General features: G+C 50.3%; 1 protein-coding gene across 9 annotated transcripts in view; it reads right to left on the minus strand.

Moving 5' to 3' along the window:
- PAX5 (paired box 5) overlaps window positions 1–19,543 on the minus strand; it is a gene marked incomplete at both ends in the record, with an annotated part of 139,498 nt that overhangs the window by 14,832 nt on the left and 105,123 nt on the right. For 5 of the 9 annotated variants that reach the window (XM_082335772.1, XM_082335768.1, XM_082335767.1 and 2 more), the window contains one exon: window positions 17,658–17,759. The exons of the other annotated variants lie outside the window; for them this stretch is intronic. In XM_082335772.1, coding sequence (XP_082191898.1) covers window positions 17,658–17,759 — 102 coding nt within the window. The remainder of the gene's footprint in view (window positions 1–17,657; window positions 17,760–19,543) is intronic. 9 annotated transcript variants of the gene reach the window in all.

Below are 19,543 nucleotides of genomic sequence, written 5' to 3' on the forward strand. Positions count from 1 at the left end.
TTTCTTTTTCTTTTGAATTCAGAGAGTTGTTAAGTTTTCACATTGAGTTCACTGAGGCTAAAAAAAAATTTCAAAAATCTCAACTGCAAAACAAACTATCTTTGAAGTAAAGTCCAAAATAATTTTTATTGTTGTTTTTTGCTTTGATTAAACCTTGGACTTTCTTCCAATTTTAACATTTATTAGCAAGCAGAAGAGTCAGTGATTTACACTGCTCTAATCTGTAAATATCAGCTGTATTTAACCTGGGGGACTGGAAACCCAGGGCACGCCATGGCTTGACCACCAGTAATCTGCCAGGTCTTCTCCTGGTCCCTCATGTTTTCTTTGTCCACAGATGTCCCACAGGAGGAAGAACACTGATAACTCTGCCTTCTGCTCTGCAGACCAAGCCCACCTAGCTGTTAATCTGCCTGCTCTAGACCAAGCAGTCCACACACTACAAAAAAACAGAAGAGCAAAAAAGGGAAAAATTACCAAAACACAGCCCTAGTGAAACAAAATGTGTATTTCAGAAACAATGTTCCCCCTGGGAAGAAGCTGAGCAGGAAAATACACTATATAAAGCAAAAGCCAGTCATGTTCTACCCAGTTTATCTCAGTGAAAATACCCGGCGTAATAACCAGCTAAAAATCCCAGGACGAGCAAGCAGGGTTCATAGGCCAGTCTTTGAAGAGCAGGCTTGGGAAATTTGCTCAAGATTGCATTATCAGAAACCACAGCAGGACGAATTACGGGTCCAACACATAAGCGCAATCGCTGCTGCAGCAAGATCCCTCTGGAAGGGAACAGCAGCCCGGGTGAGGGGGCCATACAGGCATTGCAGGTGTTGATGCCACCCTCATGCCCAGGTCCTGTGAGCGACGGACGCACCACCACAAAGCGACATACACCCACACCGAGCAGAGCAAGGCAGGGACAGCAGCCCCAGGCATGACCTCCAGCCTGCCGGCTGCCTCCCACCGCTTGCCAGCCGTGGTTCACACCCTGCTTGTGCCGGCAGGGTGAGGGCAGCGGGGAAGCGGGCACGGACCAGGCGCCATGCTCTTGCTGCTTCCCTCAGACATACCCACAGCTGGAGCTTGCTGCCTGCCTCTGGCTTTCCCTTCAGGGATGGCGGCCAAGCGCCCAGGAGCTGGCAGGAGTCCCTGGGGGATTTGCTCCAGCCCAGAGCCCAGCGTCCTCCTGGCGCACAGCCCCTGCCTGCCCCGGCCCTGCTGGCGGCCAACGGAGGATGCCGGCAGGATGGGAGGAGGCTCAGCATCACGCACACCTTGAGCTTGCACAACACTGGGGCTGGCGTGGTTTGTGGTTGGAAGGAGCTTTAATGAAAAAGAAACTTTTCCCGAGGGGACTGAGAAATGCCATATGGGAAAACGTCTTCAATGAGCAGTTTTGAAAGAAGAATGCTACTTTTCAAAACACCTGAGATTCTCTGCATCAAAATGGGAAGCTGCTCCTGGTCTCTGGACCCTTGGTTACCTGGCATTGTATCCAGCAATTTAACTATTCCCACAAGAAAGAATTGAATAAAGCGTTAATAAACGGAAAAGGGGAAATGCTTTCTGCACAATTAATATGGTTTGGGGTTTTTTTTGAGAATGTAATAGAAAGTGATAGATTTCAGCAAAAGAACAGCCCTCACAAATTCTTTTCAAGTAAAACTTTCCTTACACAGAACAAAATCTTCACTTCTTGATTTTCAATTAGAAAAAAGACAAACAGCGATTTCTGAGCCCACTAAATGTCTACTTGTGTTCTTTAAACACAATGCGATAAAACTATGTCAAAAATTTCATCCAGCTGTAGCCAAGACAGAGCCCCTGGAGCTGCGATGTACTGCAAAAGTCTGGCCGGCCATGAGTATACAGTCACTCACAGAATCCCAGGTAGTGCTATTAATGTCATATAATTAATTAGACAGCATCTGTACCGCTCGTTGAAAGAACAGCCAAGAAAGGCAGTGATAACTGTTAATTGCCACAGCCAGCAGTGTAAGCAGCACCCCGCTTCCACAGCTGAGCACCCACAACACCCTCCTTGAACAAACCTGAACAAACAGTGAAATACCTTTTGCTTGTTAAAGCTCATTTCTGTCCTAAAAGCAGAAAGAACAACCTGCTGACTGGAACCCAAAAATGCTTCTTATACCCTTCATGCTCAGCTTCCTACAGACACCATCACAGCCACCCGCCTGGATGGCTGAAGCGATGCTAGGGGCAAAATCCAGCTTCGAGCAGGGCACGGGGTTTGCGCCATTAGCAGGTGGGGTACTGCACACAGATCCGCCACCACCAGCAGGCTCGGGCAGTGTTTTCCTGGGATGTCGGGGACCGCACCGTCAGCAGCAGCTTCCTCCTGGGAGCACTGAGGGTGCACAGGCACAAAAACAGCCCACGTGTATGGACAGACACACACCGACATAGAGATCTGCCAGCACACATGCACAGGTACATGCATGCCCTTTACACACATAGGGAAAAATAGGCTTATAAATCCACTGGTAAATCCGTTGTAAGAATCCAGCAGATCAATAGATCGGTTATCATCACCTATGACCCCTTCCACCACTACACTTATACTCACCAAAAGCACATCCCACTCATGTCTGTAACGCCTTGTAGTCATTGATTAACCCTTCAATGAATGGTCTAGGTGCAACCATCACCCAAACTTTCACACGTGTGATTTCAAAATGCAATTAGCCTGTACACTGGCTAATTTCTCCTGCACGTCAGTCAAGCAGAAATTTATTGCAGTTGCGGCTGGAAGGCACTTGGTCACACTCAGACAACATCTCTCCAAAGTTCCCAGTCCCATCAAGACTACCAATTAACTTCTAATAAAGGTTGTATATAATTTTATGATCATACAGATCGGGCAGTATTTCCCCCTTATTTTATCTTTCTATTAACCAGCACCTGCTCAAAGATGTACAATTTTAACCGTTCTGAGTAGGTTGTCATATTTTAAGAAAACAGTAACATGCAGATTTTTGTAACGCTACCTCATTTCCAAGAAGCTACAAGGCACAGAAATCCCATCAATGACTAATGAGTTGTGGGTTAAGGTGGACGTACCTTGCTGTGAAGTCACTGTACTATTCTCGACCCGTGCTGCCTGCCATAAAATTTTAATGCTGCTTCTGACATATTTATGAAATACCTCACCTAGTCTTTGCAGGATGACAAAAAGATTTAGATCTGCAATTACTGCAAGCACATAGGTTTTAGCTATGCACTTTAAACTTTTGTACACAAAGGTATTTAACTTTAATACAACAAAGGTAGGTGGTGCCACAGAGCAACCATATTGGAACTGCATTAGGAGAGATTTATCTCCCTGTACCAGGAGGACAACTGCCCAACTCATCTGCATAGAAGATGGCATTGCAATTAATGACGATGAGGAATTTGCCCCTTCCTTCTCCTGGCTCCCCCCTGCAGAGTCATCTGCCCTCTACCAGCCACCGGCATGCAGCCTGTTGGGACCCCGGGCAGACCCAGCAGCAAGAAGCTGCACCAACAGCGATACCAAGCCCAGCGAGCCACGCTCGTGATGCACAGAGCCTTGGCACTGGCACTGCCGGACATGGGGCCAGGAACGCGGTGCCGCTCTGTGCCAGTTGCTGCAGCTGCTCGCCCCAGACCAGCTCACAGCTCTCCCCAAGCCTGGTCTGTGGGGCTGCCTGCAACCTTCACAAAGTCCCATTTCACCTCGTACCCAAGAAAGACAAGGGGCACGGAGTGGACGAGGGGCACGGAGCGCCGTCCATCCACACAGGGCGTCACTTGCTCGCTGCCCTTGCACCCAGGCTCTCCAGATCTGCATGTGTGCAGCCCGACAGCATACAAGGGCAGGCACCGTTTCATCTTCTCCACTCTGCACTGACCGGCTGGTAGCGCAGGTGGGATGAAAAGGAAAACTTCCCTCTCTCAGAAAATATCAAACTTTACAATACGATTTCATCCCAAATTGGTGTAAAAAGTGTCAAGAAGTATCTTGTGGGATGAAATTCTCCAAGCTATGTAATGGAAATGTTGCATTTGGTTCAGATGAAAATACACCCTACCTCGTCCTCACTTTAGCCTTTTTGATAATTTCAGCCTTCATAATGATAATGTCATGTGTAGTTACTTCCAGGAATTACCCAAGTAATATAGCTAGTAGCAGAAGCAGATATAATGTTACAAGCCATAATAACACAGCTACAGCATGGAAACTGTGAAGTCCGGAAATTAAGCATTTTGATAGCTTGATAAAAGTACACTGCTGCTGACATAGAAGTAGTCTTCAATTATCTGCAAACACAGGTATGAACGGGGGCAGGAAAGCATCTGCAAGGCTGAGGGAGCATCCTCCCACACCGGCATCTTCTCAGGTATCCTGCTGGTGTCCCCATCCTCGGTAACAGCATCAGACCACGCCAGGGGCCAGCCACAGCTCAGCTGGGACCAGGCCAGCAGCTCCGGCTACACGAGGTGACAGCCGGGTCCTGCCCTTTCTGCCAAGGTGGCAACACCTTCGATGGATGGAAAAGTCTCTTGTCCTCCTGTAAACCCCCTGCATGGATGAGCAGTCCCAAATGAGCCACTCAGACCTCAGCATCTTAGCCTTTTTGCCTGCAAGACCAGGTTTTCAGCTGGACTCCAGGCTTCAGCCACCCCTGGACTGGGGCTTTAGCACATCAGCAGGGTCTGCTTTCCCCCTCTGGTTCTTTCTGTCATCACGTGGAGCTTTTGCAAGCTCTGAAATACAGAGACACAGCCCCAGCAGAGATGTCAGTTTTTCTTTCTGACACCAAACACAATGCAAATGAATGCCTGAGTGACAGAAGACAGATAATTTCTCACTTGATTTTCACAGCACTGCTTTGGTTTTACACCGCATCCACGTTACAGTCATCCTTTTAATGCAGAGAAAAAACATGTCAGCCGATCTCAGGTCAAACTCCAGGAGTGCAGCAGCTCGGTCCTCCAGCAGGACGGATGCTCTGCTGGCAAACGTTTTGTAGCCAAAGCCATTTCCAAGTAATGTCTGCAGCTGCTTAGCCTGGCCTGACCCAGCTGAATCAGCCAAAAGTTGTGCCAAGGAAGAGAACACGTGGTGGGGAAGGGATGATGGACAGGTCGTCTCCTCCCATGCATAGCAGGCTCATGCTTGAGGACACCATGGCTGCCTGTGGCACATCCCCTGGGGGGGACCCTTGGCTCCCCAGGCGTCCCAACAGCCCAGAGCACACCTCCACTCGGGACCAGGCTCCTCGCTGAGGGCTGGCGTTACATTTCCTGACTTCAGTAAATGTGCACGATCGAAGACTAGACAGCCTGGGCTGAGGTGGCTCCTTTGTGCTGAAGGAGGTTGGTAGGAGGAAGAGAAGACAGGGCAGCATCGTCACCCTGTGCCCAGTGCCTCTCACCAACACAGCAAGCAGCCCTTCTCCCACCTAGGCACGGCTTATCCCACCGCGGAGTCCATGTACTTCTCTCCATGTAAGTAAAATATCTGTGTACGCTTCGAAGTTATTTATTCTGTGACAAAGTATCTGTCTGGCAAAGCAACCTTTGCTGCTGCTACCTGAGACTGATGGGATTTAGTGCATCTGCTGCTAAATGGACACTGAGTCGGGACCAGAGTGCTGCTTTTAGTCTTTTTATGTAGGAATTAAGGGGGTTACATTTAAATTTCCCAGTTTATTTTGCAGTCAGTGAAGAGCCTGATCCCAAATCTACTTTAGTCACAGGTGACAGATGACTTATTTGCAATCAAAGTGCCCCAGTGCCATATTTGCTGCTAGAAAAAAGCAAATGCATCCTTCTTTCTGGAGACGTCTCACTCCCCCATCCAGGCTGTCCCTCTTCTCCTGGCACCGCCAGACAGCCTGCAAGCAGGGCACGCAGGAGACGTCCTCAGACTCTTCCCGCCTGCACCCCTCTGTGCAGTGGTTTACACCTGCCTGACAAGGGTGCACACAAAACAGTTTTCCAACACAAACACTGCTTCCTACAGTTTAACAGCCTCCACTTTAAAATGTGTTTTCAGAGGAAAGTTCTACTGTGGAAATGCGGCAGTTCTTGGAGCACCTTCCTTCATTTTCACTAAGGCATGTCATTTTGCTTAAAATTTTTCACTTAATTTGGTTTTCTTTCCATTACCCCATTTTGTTTCTTTTGCACTGATCATATTACATTGCATCATACTGCATTGCAATCTTTTGTAAAGTCTTGGCACTTTCACTTGTTTTGATAAAGTCTCAATGTGTCCAGAAACTCCTGGAAAGAGAATACTTAATTCTCAAAAATATTTAATTTCAATTTGTGCCATAGACATCAGTTCTGAGCACTGGAGTATACTGCAGGGCAGATGTTCTATGTTCAAACAGTCCTAACTGCAAGCAAACTCCCTACAGCAATCATCACACAGAAATCAAGCCTACAGTCTCAGAAAGCAAGTCCAGTGAGTGGTAAAAAGGCTGAATTCATAAATAACGCTCTGCAGGAGAATGGCTGCAACCCCCCCAAAACCTCTGCATGTGTCATCCTGCAGTGTCAAAGCGGGGGGGTGTGGGGAGCTGGGGGTGCCTGGGTGCAGAACCTGGTCTCCAGCATTACCCTGGTCACACAAATGCTGGAAGCAGAAGACATCCAGTTCATCGCAGGACAACTTGGAAAGTGCTTCCTAACACTACGAAGCTGGGCAGGTATCAAACCCCTCAGGCTGTCACCCAGAGCCAGACACATCTTTCAGTATATGCAGAAACCCCGGCTTGGGATGATGCACAAGAAGCCACCCTTCCACAGGGTGCTCAACGTGGGCGGCAGAAGGGCTAACGCCCAGGAGAAAAGAAACTGCATCCTCCCCAGCACCCACCACACAACGAAGCACTTGGCAGTTGGGCTGTAGAGCTCGGATGTGATGGGAATACAGACTCTGCTCTCCCATTACTGCTACCAGCTGCTGCCTTCGGGGTGACACCACGCACTCCTCGCGCGGTGCGGTGCAGCAGGAATACAGCACTCCTGCTCACAGACACAACGGGCCATGAAGTGCTTTCCACTCCACTTACTTTGGGGATCTCAGCGCTTGCTCATAGTCGAACACACTTTGTCAGAAAACTGCCTGATTGATTCTGGTGGCTGGGTCCAGCTCCCGCACGCACCCAGCACGTGAGGCGCAGAGCTGCTTCAACGCCCGAACCACCACTGGCAGCCGTGACAGATGCTGGGCACGCCACAGTGCTCAAAGCTCCAGCAACTTGCTGTTCGTAACCGTGATGCTTTTGTAATCTCCAATTTTTTTAAACTCTGGGTACTGACATAACACAAGGATACATAAGCGTAAAAAAGCTGAATGCTCAGAAATGATAAAGCATTTTGTGTGCTCTCACACAGCTGTTACTCTGGTCTGAGAAACACCAGCACAAGCAAGGGGCTGAGTTCAGCCTTGCTAGCACAAGCCAGTCTGGGTCAGCTCCAGTCATGCTTTCCCCCATCAGAGGCAATGCCTGTACGTGGCTCAGGACATCGGGCACCTTAACTGGCTTGTTGGAGCTCTGCTTCACTAATCCAAACCACAACTTTCCAAAATCAGAACTAATTTAGACCTCATGGCTTCCTAATTACAGTTAGCTTTTTGTTATTGTGTTTCCACCAACAGACAGATGTCAATAATGACAAAACCAGAGCGAACAGGAGGGAACACATGGACGGCAGAGGATACAGCAGCATGCCTCACCTGCGGCACACTGCGTCCTGGCTGGACACCGAGCTCTCACGGCCAGCACATCAGGGGCACACCGCCTGGGGAGCCACTGCCACCACTGGTTTTGAGAGCCGGCCAGGAAACAATCTGTTAGGAAACCCTTTGTAAAGCTGTTCCTGCCTTCCTGGAGGAGGAGGAGGACAGTGGTGCACCCTGCAGTCCCCACACGCAGAGGGGACATCCTTGGTGCCCGGAGTAGACCCTGGGAGCTGCCCCGGTGGGGACAAACGGACCCTGTGTAGGGCAAGCTGTGCCAACCAGCCCCATGTTGGGCAGTTCCCGATGCCAGGGCTAATACAATTAATGAGCAAAGGGCAAGCTTTTAACACGTCATCTACAAGCACCTCATCTTCAAATTTCTGGCTCCATGTATTTTGGGGCAGAGACTCATGTTGGTTGTAGCTGCCAGCATGACACAGCCCAAAAACAACTGGCTTGCAGAAGACAGAAAAATGTTTAGTCATATAACAAAAACAACAGAAACAGAAGGTTTTTCAAATTCTCACTCTCACTTTTATAATCAGTGGTATTGCTTAAAGGTGGGCAGCGCATCAGACCTGTAACACTGAATGAACCATCAACAGGGAACAGCCTCTGTTTCCAGCTGCTGCCAGTGTCTCCTTGCAGGTACCTCAGCACACGTTGCACAGAGACAGGAGCTGGAAGGGTCCCACGGTTCCCCGCCAGAGATGCAGGATGGAGCCCTGTGCCATCAGCTGGGAGCCTCCAGCCCTCTCCTCCCTGTCCGCAGGGGTGGGGGGTGGCCACGGTGCCGCAGGCAGCATCCCTCTGATGCTGACCGCACGCTGCGTTGCCCAGCACAGCATCTTCCACAATGATGCTCCACAAGCTCCATAACCACAGCCAAGCCAGCAGCCCTGGGTAGGGCTCCAGAAGAAATGACCACAAACCCTGGCTTCCATCCCTCAGCACTAAACACCCCCAACAGCGACATTTTTTCTGCGAACAGCGGCTTAACTTGAAAATCACTATCTGAACAGAGCTCTCCCCTATCCCATGGGTGGCATCGCTCGGCTGCCAGAGCCCCAAACCCCAGCACTGTCCCAGGGTGGGGAGGGGACGGTTTTGGCATCGAGGTCTGGCTGGAAACCGTCCCCCCCGCCCCACGCCCCCCCGGCGGCGCCGCACGCCGCTGCCGGCTGACGCGACTGATTGATTTGACTGAAGGTAGCCAAACTGTCACTCAGGAGGTGCCCCCTTGGTACCTCTTCTGGCTGGATCTACTTGAGGGTGGGATTGCCTGAGCCGCTCCTGTCAGGGATTTCAAAGGGAACAAGCGGCTGAATGCGGATCTGACAGCTCGGCCGCCCGAATTAGGGCTATTTGCATGCTAATTTCCACCGTGCTTAACTCACTGGCAGACCTAGAGTGAGAAGCAGCCTCTGCATGTTTGGAACAATGCTTGACTGATCTAGCTGCGTTAACGAGCAAATTATGGTAATTTTGTTATTACAAATGCATAGAAATTTCCAAAGAGTGGAGCAATACAATATGTTTTCTCTCCTCCTCCTCACTCCTAAATAGGGACTCTTTTGTTTATACACACTTCGCCTTGCTTACTTATGTTTAGATATGCACAGTGTCTCACCTCGACGGGAGGAGGCAGAAATTACGGCCGGAGCAGAGGGAGCCCGCAGAGCAGACGGGACCAGCTTTGCTGCGCATGGGACACTTGGGACCGCATCCTCAGCTGGTGTAAAGCAGCGGAGAGCCCCGGCGGTCGGGGGTCGGGACTAATTGACCCCAGTTGAGGATCGGGTCTGTAAGAAGAAGGCGGGTTTGGGAACAGCAGATCCAGAGGCTGTTGGCTTCCCAACATTTCACCTTCTTGCCCTCTCCAGCGTAATTTCTAAATCAATTTAATGAAATAATATGTGACAACATCATATTGGAAACAACATAAATTTTATCTATACTCTGTGCAAGCACAGTAATTACCTTCCTGAGAAATGAACACCAAAACATTTTTCCAGGCTTCCAAGATCCTGGCAGCCCCTCATTCAAAATGTACAGGAGCAGCGGATAAATGCATACCATTTACTTAACTGCTTCATTATTAATTAAGGGAATCATTTGTCAGTTGATTTGCAACCTGGTATTGCCCCAAGATATTTGTGACGGCACATCACTTGCTCCGTCATACGTGGTGAAACTTCTCCAGGATTTGTCTTCCGAGATTACAGAAGGGTGGGGAGGCACCTTTGTGGAGCAGCCCTAGACTGGGGAAAAAGCAGTGAATTCGCTTAACCAGAAAATGCCAAATGTCAATACTTCTGTTCTTTGGCAGCGGGTCTTCTGGCTCTGGCAGTGGAAGCTGTGACTGCTTCTGTGAGCATCTGCGGAGGGGTGAAGGTGTTTTTGGGGTGCTCCGGGTGATGGCCAGGTTTGAGCTGTAAAAAGTGGTGATGCCAACACAAAAAACCTAAAAGTGCCCATAATTCAAGCAGAGATACACATGCCTGCTGTAACAGCAGCATGAAGCAGGTGAAGCAGACGGCAAATGGACTTAGGAGTCACCTCCAGGCTCCAAGGAGGTAACTTGCAAACTTTCCACTTCACCAAAGAAATGTTAAGGTTTATTCCTCATTTGCTTTAGGTCTTTCTAGGATAAAGGGCCTGACTCTCCTTTCATTTTTATTGGCCACAACAGCATCACTGTCCAAGTAACCAAGCAGTTCCAGCTTTATGCTGTAAATCAGAGGAGGACTCGGTTCAGGCTCTGCCACCCATGCCCTCTGTCATCCCACATACTGTAATGCCCTTTCTCTGCCCCTGTTTTGAGGCTCTGCCTCTGTTTTACCTCCCAGCTACCTCACTTTCAAATATTTACTGCTGCATGTCAGGAGATTACAAAATGCTATTGCAAAACTTTGGCAAAGGCAGAGCCAGAACAAATAACACACAGTCATGAAAATGACAATGAATAAAGTCTTCAGCGTGCCGAGGAGGACCAAACCCCACCAATCCCTACAGGCTTTAGTCCGGAACTCCTACATCCTCCTGACCCCTGCCACGACACAAGGCTCGCATTCCTGCTCCCCTGCGCCCCTCGCTGCAGGCTGGGTTCAAGCGGGTTGAGGGAGGGTGCTGTCCCTTGCAGGCTCAGGTGGGAGAAACAGACCCAACAGGGAGAGGTCACACCATCTCTTCTCCTCTGCATTAATATCTGCTAGCCACAAGGAAAAAATGCCTTGGAAAACCACATTTGGGTGGTTTGTTTCCCAACACCATCTCCTTCTGCTTTGCATGTTAGAACCAGCATCTTCTCCTAGATAAAAGATAGCTAATGACACCGTTGCTATTTTTTATGCTTTTCTTTTCAAAGCCCAGTTTTGAATGTCACTGTTTTCAGGTCCCTTTAGTCGGGTAATTGCACATAGACTTCATATAAAGGAAATTCATTTGTTCAGGGTCACTGCATGGTTTTTCATTAAAAACAAATTACCGGTGTTCAGAAAGGACATCTGGGTTTCGAGAGTCCCATTAATGACTATATTTTCAGCATCACTATTCCGGACAGTCTACCCTTTCCTGTCACCCGGCACGCAGGGCCCGCCAGGAGAGGAGGGGACAGGGCGAATGACAGTCCCAGGGAGGGGAAAATGGGTGGCAGGGTGGGGGTTCCATGCCCGGAGATGGGGAGACGGAAGAGCGGGGAAACAGAGAGTGGGGGGCAGCACTTCTAACACAAGAACTGGAGTAAGTATTTAAGTGAACAATCACAGCTATTTGAGCATAACCTTTTTCCAGCTCAGCTGGGGCACCAGGAACCTGATGGTGAGGGCAAGCAGATGCTGAAGCTGGAAGTGGGCATGGTTTGCCCAAGTCCCTGCCGGGCCCTCACTGTCCCAGCCGTGGGAAACCCCATGAGCCCCCCTGCCCTGGCCCCAGCAAGGACCGAAATGGGACACGGCTCCTGGGATGGTGGTCTTCAGAGCAGGCACGCAAGCTGCAGCTCCAACACTGCTCCTCATGTCTTCCCCTCTGTCGCCTTGCCAGTGCCCACCGTCTTCCCCACACATGGGAGGACACAGAACTTCAGACATGTCTCAGGAGCAGACCTACGGACATGAGTAGTGATTCATGGAGAGATACCTGACCCAGTGCTGGAAACAGGCTGATGGCGTGTGAAGCAACAGAGGACCTAGAAAAGATCCCAGGCAAGCAGCATCTGTCCCTGTGACCACGCCAGCCCCAGCCAGCAGTGCACCAGAGCCCATGCAGGAGGAGGAGCAGTGCTGGAGAGAAGGCAAGGGAAATATGGTAACAGTGTGCTATCCATGACCAGCAGACCATCACTCCAGCAGCTGCACTCCCTTTCAAACACTTCACCTCAAAAAAGGCTCTGGGTGACCCACAGAGGTGACAGAGTAAAAGCCCTGCAAATATTGCATTTCCCAGTGAGATGTGCTCCCAAATAGCTGCTGTTATGCTCCTAAAATGAAATCTGCAAATGTGAGGTTGTAAAGGGAGCAAAGAGAGCAGAAGTTGCAAGCAGAAGACAGCACCACCTCCACCAGAAGAGCCAAACAGCCCTGGGACTGCCTCTTTGGAAAGAATTAAGCCAAGCCAGGTGGCACTAGGCTCCAGGCTGCAAGTACTGGATGGGATGGAGAAGATGCAGTTTGCTGCTGCTTGTTCTTCCCAGGAGACAAAGGGAAGGCTGCTGGGAAAACACTGTTCCGCATTTCTAAAGTGACAGCACATCAGGGGTGCAATCACAGTGTGAGCAAATAATAACAATAATACCAAATGGAAACCAAGACATCATTTCTGCATATAGCATCTCATTAACCTGTGGGATCCTGTGCCCAGAGGTGGTACTGACACCACGAATCTAGTAGGAATCAGTAGTGGATTAAACCTCTAAATAAATAATGAGGAACATACAGAGAGCTACACTAGACAAAATAAACATTTATAAGAGAAATAAACTCTTTCACTTCAAGGCATAAGCCACCAGACAAAGAGGATAAAGAGAAATGTCCACTTTGGGCAAGCTGCTCTGGGAGCTGCCGTGTCCCCTGCCCCTGCCACGGGCAGGCGAGGATGGCAGGCAGGCAGTGGCTGCTCCCAGGGCGCCGTGACTCCCCACGACAGACGCCACACAATGCTGACGATCTCCTGCCTGCTCCCAACACGTACAGGCCTATTCACCAACAGTCAGCAATTTTATGCCGGGTCCACCTGCCATCCTCCTTTCAGCCCTGGTCTCCCGAGGAGGAGGCAGGCCGGGCAGCTGGTGACGGAGCACGGGAGGACAGGGGATGCTGAGCTGGGGGCCAGGAGCGGGCGCTGCTGGGGCTGCAGCGGGATAAGACCGTGGTTACAGGTGGGAGGAGGGACGTGGAGGGCAATATCTCCCAGTCCCTGTGCAGGCATTAAGCACTGCCCTGTGATGGGGAAGCTGCCCATACAGCTCCCTCCAGCCTCCAAGGGGGATTCATGGCTCTGTTGTTAAACAGCAGTTGGGGTCTAGAGCAGAGCTGTCCCGTCTGTGCACCAGCGTGCACTGCTGGCATCACTGCTTTCCAGAGAAGGACCTGTTCCCCTGTTATCAGTTTATTGACTCCATCTCTGCTCACAGTATCAGGCAGAAGCATATGAATTCCTGATTCTGCAGCACATTTTCAGCAGTGCCATAATCAAAACACTGAGTCATAGGACAATGGGACATTTCAGGATTGAAGGGACTTTGGGAGGTCTCTAGGCCCTGCTCACAGCAGGATCAGCAACGAGGCCAGACCAGGATGCTCAGGGCTTCATCCAGCCTGGCTGTGAAAACCCTCAAGGACAGAGACTGCACAGCCTCTGAGCAACTTCTTCCACCGCTGGACCCTCCTTGTGGGAGAAAAGTTTAAAGGTTTTCCTCATACCCAGTTTGCATCTTGGTTGTTTCAATTTATGCCCATTCCTTCTTTGTGTTGGGGGGCCCAAAACTGCACTATTCCCATTATGAGTCCATGAGTGCCAAGAAAGGGGGACAATCCCTTCCCTCCAGCTCCTGGCCAGGATGCTGATGGTCGTCCTCGCTGCCAGTGCACACTGCAGGCTGATGCTCCGCTCATGGTGTTCCTGCATCCCCAGAGCCCCTCCAGCAGCCAGTCAGTCCTCAGCCCATTTTGTTGCAAAGTGCTCCCTCCCTGGTGCAAGATTTTATGTTTGTCCTTGTTGGATTTTGTACTCCTCCCCCTGCCTAGGTGCCTCCATGTGACAGCCCTATCCTGGAGCATACTGATGGCACTCCTCAGCTTGGCATCATCTGAAAACCTGGTGAGATGTGCTTGTTCCTGTTTGTGGATGAAGATGATAACCAGGACAGATCCCTGGCTGTACCCTGCACCACCACGCATGCTACCAGCATCCTGCTGGAGCACAGCATTAACCTCCGAGCTTGATCACCCAACCAGTTGTTTTCCCATCTATCTGCCCATCCATCCACACTGCAGCATTTCACTTGTGCCCTGTGCTGTCAGAGCACTGTGCTCTGCTGGAACTTCAGTGCCTCTCGGAGAGCTCCTCTCCAGTCACATTTATAGGGTGACAGCCACCAAAAGGCAGGAGAAGCGTGCAGGGCTTGTGATCTGCAGAGGGAACACATTTACAGGAGCCTCAAGCAATGCTAGATCTCAGTTCATAAAGCTCTGGACTGAAATCAAAGCCATGTGTTTGCTTGTTTGGTTCACTGAGAGGAAAGTATTTGATTAATTTATTCTCTGGGCCACGGCAGACGTTCACAAGCCACATAAAAAAGGAAGTTCCCTGTTGATATGCAGGTCTGTTTTTGCAGGGAAGGAAGGAAGGAGATCTGAGACCATGGACCAGGTATTTGTGCCAGGCATGGCAGTGCAGTGGGGACAGGTTCCTGTGTGCATCCTTGCCTGTGGGAGAGGTACGGGAGGACCCTGGGCTGGCAGGGGAAGAAGCGTCTCCTGTTCAGATGAACAGCAGGGGAGCTGGAGGAGAGATAAGCACAGAGCAAGCAGCTGAATCCACACAGCTCCCGTTTCCAGTTTCCAGCTTGGAAATGCCAGGGAGCTGGATGGTCTCCCCTGCCCTGCAAGCATGCTACAGACCCCCAGCAGATGCGGGACAAACACCAGCAGCGCGGCGAGGGACAGGTTTACTCACAGCAGCACAAGCGATGGCAGGAGCAACAAGCATGCAACAAAGCACTGCCTATGTCTTATCATGTATACATTTCTCCCGTGTCTCTAAGCACTTAACTCACACAATTACTTAATTACAAGCAGATATTAATGGCTAACGATTAAAAATCTTATCAAGGAAGCACATTTCTAGCAGAGGCTCTGAAAACTACGATGAGGCAGCAGCAGCTTGTGAAATGAATCCCTGAGACCTGCTACATGCACTCTTGCTCAGGCACAGCAATTTGTCCATTTCAGAACAAGCAGGGACGTGCCGATGGCACCAGACCAGATCCATCAGCTGGTTCTGGGTCAGCCCCTCAGGGACTGTGGTGCTTTCCCCAGCAAGGCTCTGAAACTGGTCCTGCAAAGGACAGGAGTCAAAGAAGGACTCAGAAGATATTTTGGATGCTAGTTAGCAAATTCTCACTTAAATGAGAAGGAGAACCTACAGGAATCATAGCTGACCTTCACACTAGCTGGAGCAGAAGGTTGTTATTAAAGGAACCAGTGAAAAGAACAGTGCAGTTATTCAATATAATAGGTCACACAAGTCTATGTGTAGTTAAAAATAAAATCTATTACCTAGGAAAATCAGCTCAGATGACTCTACATCACTGAACCCTCACTGCATCTCCTCTGGGTGAGCACTGCCAAGCTCCACGTCCTGCAGTTTTGCCATCCTACCCTGGCAGCTGCTCCTGAACAGCCAGTGATGTATTGATTCCCCACCACCCCAAAAAAGAAGGAAGAGCAAGTATTCCCCTTAGTTGGGGAAGGAACTGGGGCTTACAGTCAGATTTTCAGAGAAAGGTGCTCTGAAAGAAGGTGGTAGAAGGTTTCTAAAAGCCTCTAAATTGCTGTCTTTGCTAGGAATGATGCATCCAATACACCTGGACTTTCAGATGTTCACTCTCAGCAGGAGGATGCCCCTGGAGTGAGGAGGGGCTCAGGTTGTCAGTAAAGAGCCAGCCCAGGAAGGACCAGGCAGGAGAGGAGGGGACCAGCGGGGAAGGACGCCTGTCTTTCCTGGACACAGAGGTTACCAACCGAGCCTGCTGCTCCCCACGCTTTAAGGCGTGATTACGGCTTGCAGTCAAGCTAAAGAGTTGATGCAACTTCAAACCTTCACCTGACGTGAGCAGTCGGCTGTGCCATCGCAGTCAGGCAGGCCTGCCTGAAGATGGAAGAAACATACTGATAACGGTGTCCATATGGGTGTGTGCATCCATGAGGAATGGCGTGAAACAAAGACCAAACCTCATGTTCTTTCCAAACAAGACTTGCTTTCAGGTGCTGACTTTTTATCCTCACTCCTCACAAACTGCACCTTTGCAGCAGCTCTTTCAGAGATTATGTTTTATGGGGAAAAATTAGGTTTTATGCACTGTGTGGTCTAACTTCCACAGCTAGTTTCTAACTCTAATACACATGTAAAACGGCTGATTTTTTTCTTAACTCCTTAGCTATCTGGTAGAACCCAAATTGCAGAACACAATCAAAGCTGGTAACAAAGACTAACCCTGAAAGAAGCTGGACATCAAATAATTTGTCACCAACTCCCACTTTCCTATTACAATTCTTTTTTCCTAAATCACCACCTCCTGGAGCCATGTGATTACACATCACATTCCACTTTGGAGGTTTTTCCTTAGTAACTCTCTGACCTTGCTGACTCCAAAGATCTGGCTCAAATGACCTTATGGGCTTGGAAAGCAATAGGAGAAAGAAAGAGAATCTCCAAATTATCACCACTTTTCAAATCATTGATACTTAGGGGCCAGATTAATGACTTTTAACATACATATTTGGGCCTTGGAATACTGCTTTCCCTCACAGCCAGCAGTGTCTGTCACATGCAGACCAAAGGCAGCAGAGCTCAGGGACAAATCCCAGTGGTTCTTTCAAGCTGAAATAAGTGCAATGATTTCCAGCAGTATACAACCTCCAGTGCTCAGGCAGGAGCAAGCCCAGCTCAGTGCTCCCACCGCTGTGCACCCACCACTGCTCGCTGCCAGCACCCTGATGTTGCTATCCTACTGTGAGTCGCATGCAGATCTGCAGCCGACAGCAACAGAGGGTTGCACCAATGACATTATGTGCCTGCAGACCCTGCTCTGTCTGCCCCGGGCACCTGTACACCCTCTGCTCCCACAGGCAAGTGCTGGCTTGTGCCACGCAGCATTTCTCACTGCAATGCTCCAAAGGGGGAAGAAAATTACAGAAATACAGCATCCTGAGGACAACTCAGTGTCCCTCAGGAGTCAGCTGGACGGGCACAGTTTTGCACAGAGAAATGCTGAGGTCAGGACATGTCCATTCCCCAAGGGCCAGCGACCTCACTACTGGGACATGGCACGGAGGAACACAGCATGTTCAGAGAAAATGGGTGGGTTAGAGCAAAGCCGGTGTTGATCAGGAAGAGCCTGGCATGGTCCAAAATGGAGTGATCCCCAGGCTCCGCAGAAGGGAGGCTGGGGGCTCTTTCAGCATCCCAGTGCAAACAATTTGCTTTGTCAGTCTAGAGGCTGGATTACCTCCTGCGCTGGGCAGCCTGGTCTTCCTTTGCTCAGGACCGCTCTACACCTCCCCTTCCCCTTCAGCGCTGTGGCCTCTGCCTCATGCTCGCCTCAGCACAGAGCATCTACAGCGTGCCACGCTTTCCTCCTGAAATGCTGTCTTTTTCCTTTCCTTTTATTTCCCCACCCCCCGTTTTGAAGACTCACCAGGCACCATTCCTGTCAGTGCTGGAGCAGAGTAGCTGCCCTGTCCGGCAGGGGGGACGTGCGGAGGGTATCCTGGGAGGGTTGTGCTTGCCAGCTCGCGACCTGAGGAATCAAACCAACAAATCACCACGTGAGCATCGCGACGAGCGGACACGGTTTTACATCTCCCCGAGCGCCCAGAACACAGCCATGCATTTGTCATCACTGCTCTGTGAGGACCAGCGTGGGATTTCCAGCCTGGCAGGGAGGGGAGGCACAGTTTTGCTTTCTCTATAAGCTGCCACAAAGCTCCGACGAAGTGAGAGATGGGAAGGGGAAGAGCAGAGCTCTGTAGGGAGAGGAACGTGCCCGCCTGAACTCTGGCTGTTCGCCCCTATTCCCAAGTTCCTCCAAAGCTCAGATTTGTAAAGTCAGAAACAGCGAAATGTGAAATAACACTCATCTTAATGACACTTTCCCAGAAAACTCTCCAGGAAATCACAGCGCATGGGCTGACAGTTTGCAGAGATCTAAATACAATGCAGGACATCATTGTTTTTATCTCTTATTAAAACCAGTTAAAGAAAGAACAAATACAAGACATTGAGACATGAAGATAGCTTAAAATAGTTTGCTGTGGTGCCAGAAGAATGGTCAGATTCACAGACACAGCCTGATGTAGTGCTCTCTACTTAGACTACAGAAATATATCTTTTTATTCAAGTGCCTACAGGTTTTCCATGGAAGTAACCCCGCAGAAAGCGAGCAGTGGGGTGTCCCCATCTCCCTTTACCCCTGGACCAGGGGGCTGGGGTCCCCTCTCTTAACCCTCCCTCCCCAGGTGCAGCTCCCAGCACTGCCTGGGACACATCACTGCCCATGGAGTGAAGAGGAGAGGTGCAGACAGTGCAGCTTGCAAAGTCCTGCAGAAGTGACGTCCAGACCCTGCCCAGACCCTGCCTCCCGCAGGTGTATCCCAGGATAGCCATTGTCCCCGCAGGCTGCCGCAGCAGGATTTCAGGGAAATCGCTGTTTGCTGTGGCTACAGGTGGCCCACCAGAAGAAAGGGATGCTCCTGTGATTCCACCAGGAAGGATCCATCCCTGACCACAGAGGGAACCCTGGAGCTCACCCATGGTCTCCTCCTGGACTCCCATGGCATCCCTGGGTAGATCACTTATCTAGGGATGAGTTGCCTTCAAAGAGCGCTCAGGTGCATGGCAGCGTCTACCCTGAGACACCATGGCCAAGTCTGCAGCTGGACGCAGGTGCTGCTATCCCCTCCTGCATCAAGCGCTGCTCAGGCCACTGCTCTGCTACAGGGATCTGCCCAATCCACTGCCCTGGCAAGGGACAGTGCTGCCGGTGCCTCTGCCATGCAAACGGCTCCTCCAGAGGCCGGTAGGAGCGAGCAGACCCTCACGGCAGGGACTGGCCCCTCTGGCCGAACCGCAGGCTCAGAGGCAGCGGCACAGTGCAGGCACTGAGCTCTGAAAAGCTGAGCGTGCGCTTCAGGTAAGAGAAAGGGACCCTGGGCTGCAGGGAGCCCCTGGCCCTCACCTGAAGGATGCGTCCCTGCTCCTCTAACCCCTGCATGGCAGGGATCACTTGAGCTACAGACAGCTCCGAGATACTGCTGGCCCAAACCAGCCCATTAGCCAGCAAAAATCACTGTGAGCAGAGGTTCCTTCATCAAAACATGGCATGTCAGATCAACAAGGAAAGTTATAAGATTTTGTTGATTTCAGCACCACTGCCAAGAAGAAATCCACAGATCCTCGTGTTCAAATTGTTTTCCATAGGCATTTGATTTTATGATGGTGTTTTTTTCAAGTCTCTAGGGCACAGAGAGCTTGAAACTAAATGTTTTCCCATAAGCCAAAACCATTTTTAAACTTTTTTGGTTG

Source organism: Platalea leucorodia (assembly GCF_965183815.1).
Source record: "Platalea leucorodia genome assembly, chromosome: Z".
Lineage (NCBI taxonomy): Eukaryota > Metazoa > Chordata > Aves > Pelecaniformes > Threskiornithidae > Platalea > Platalea leucorodia.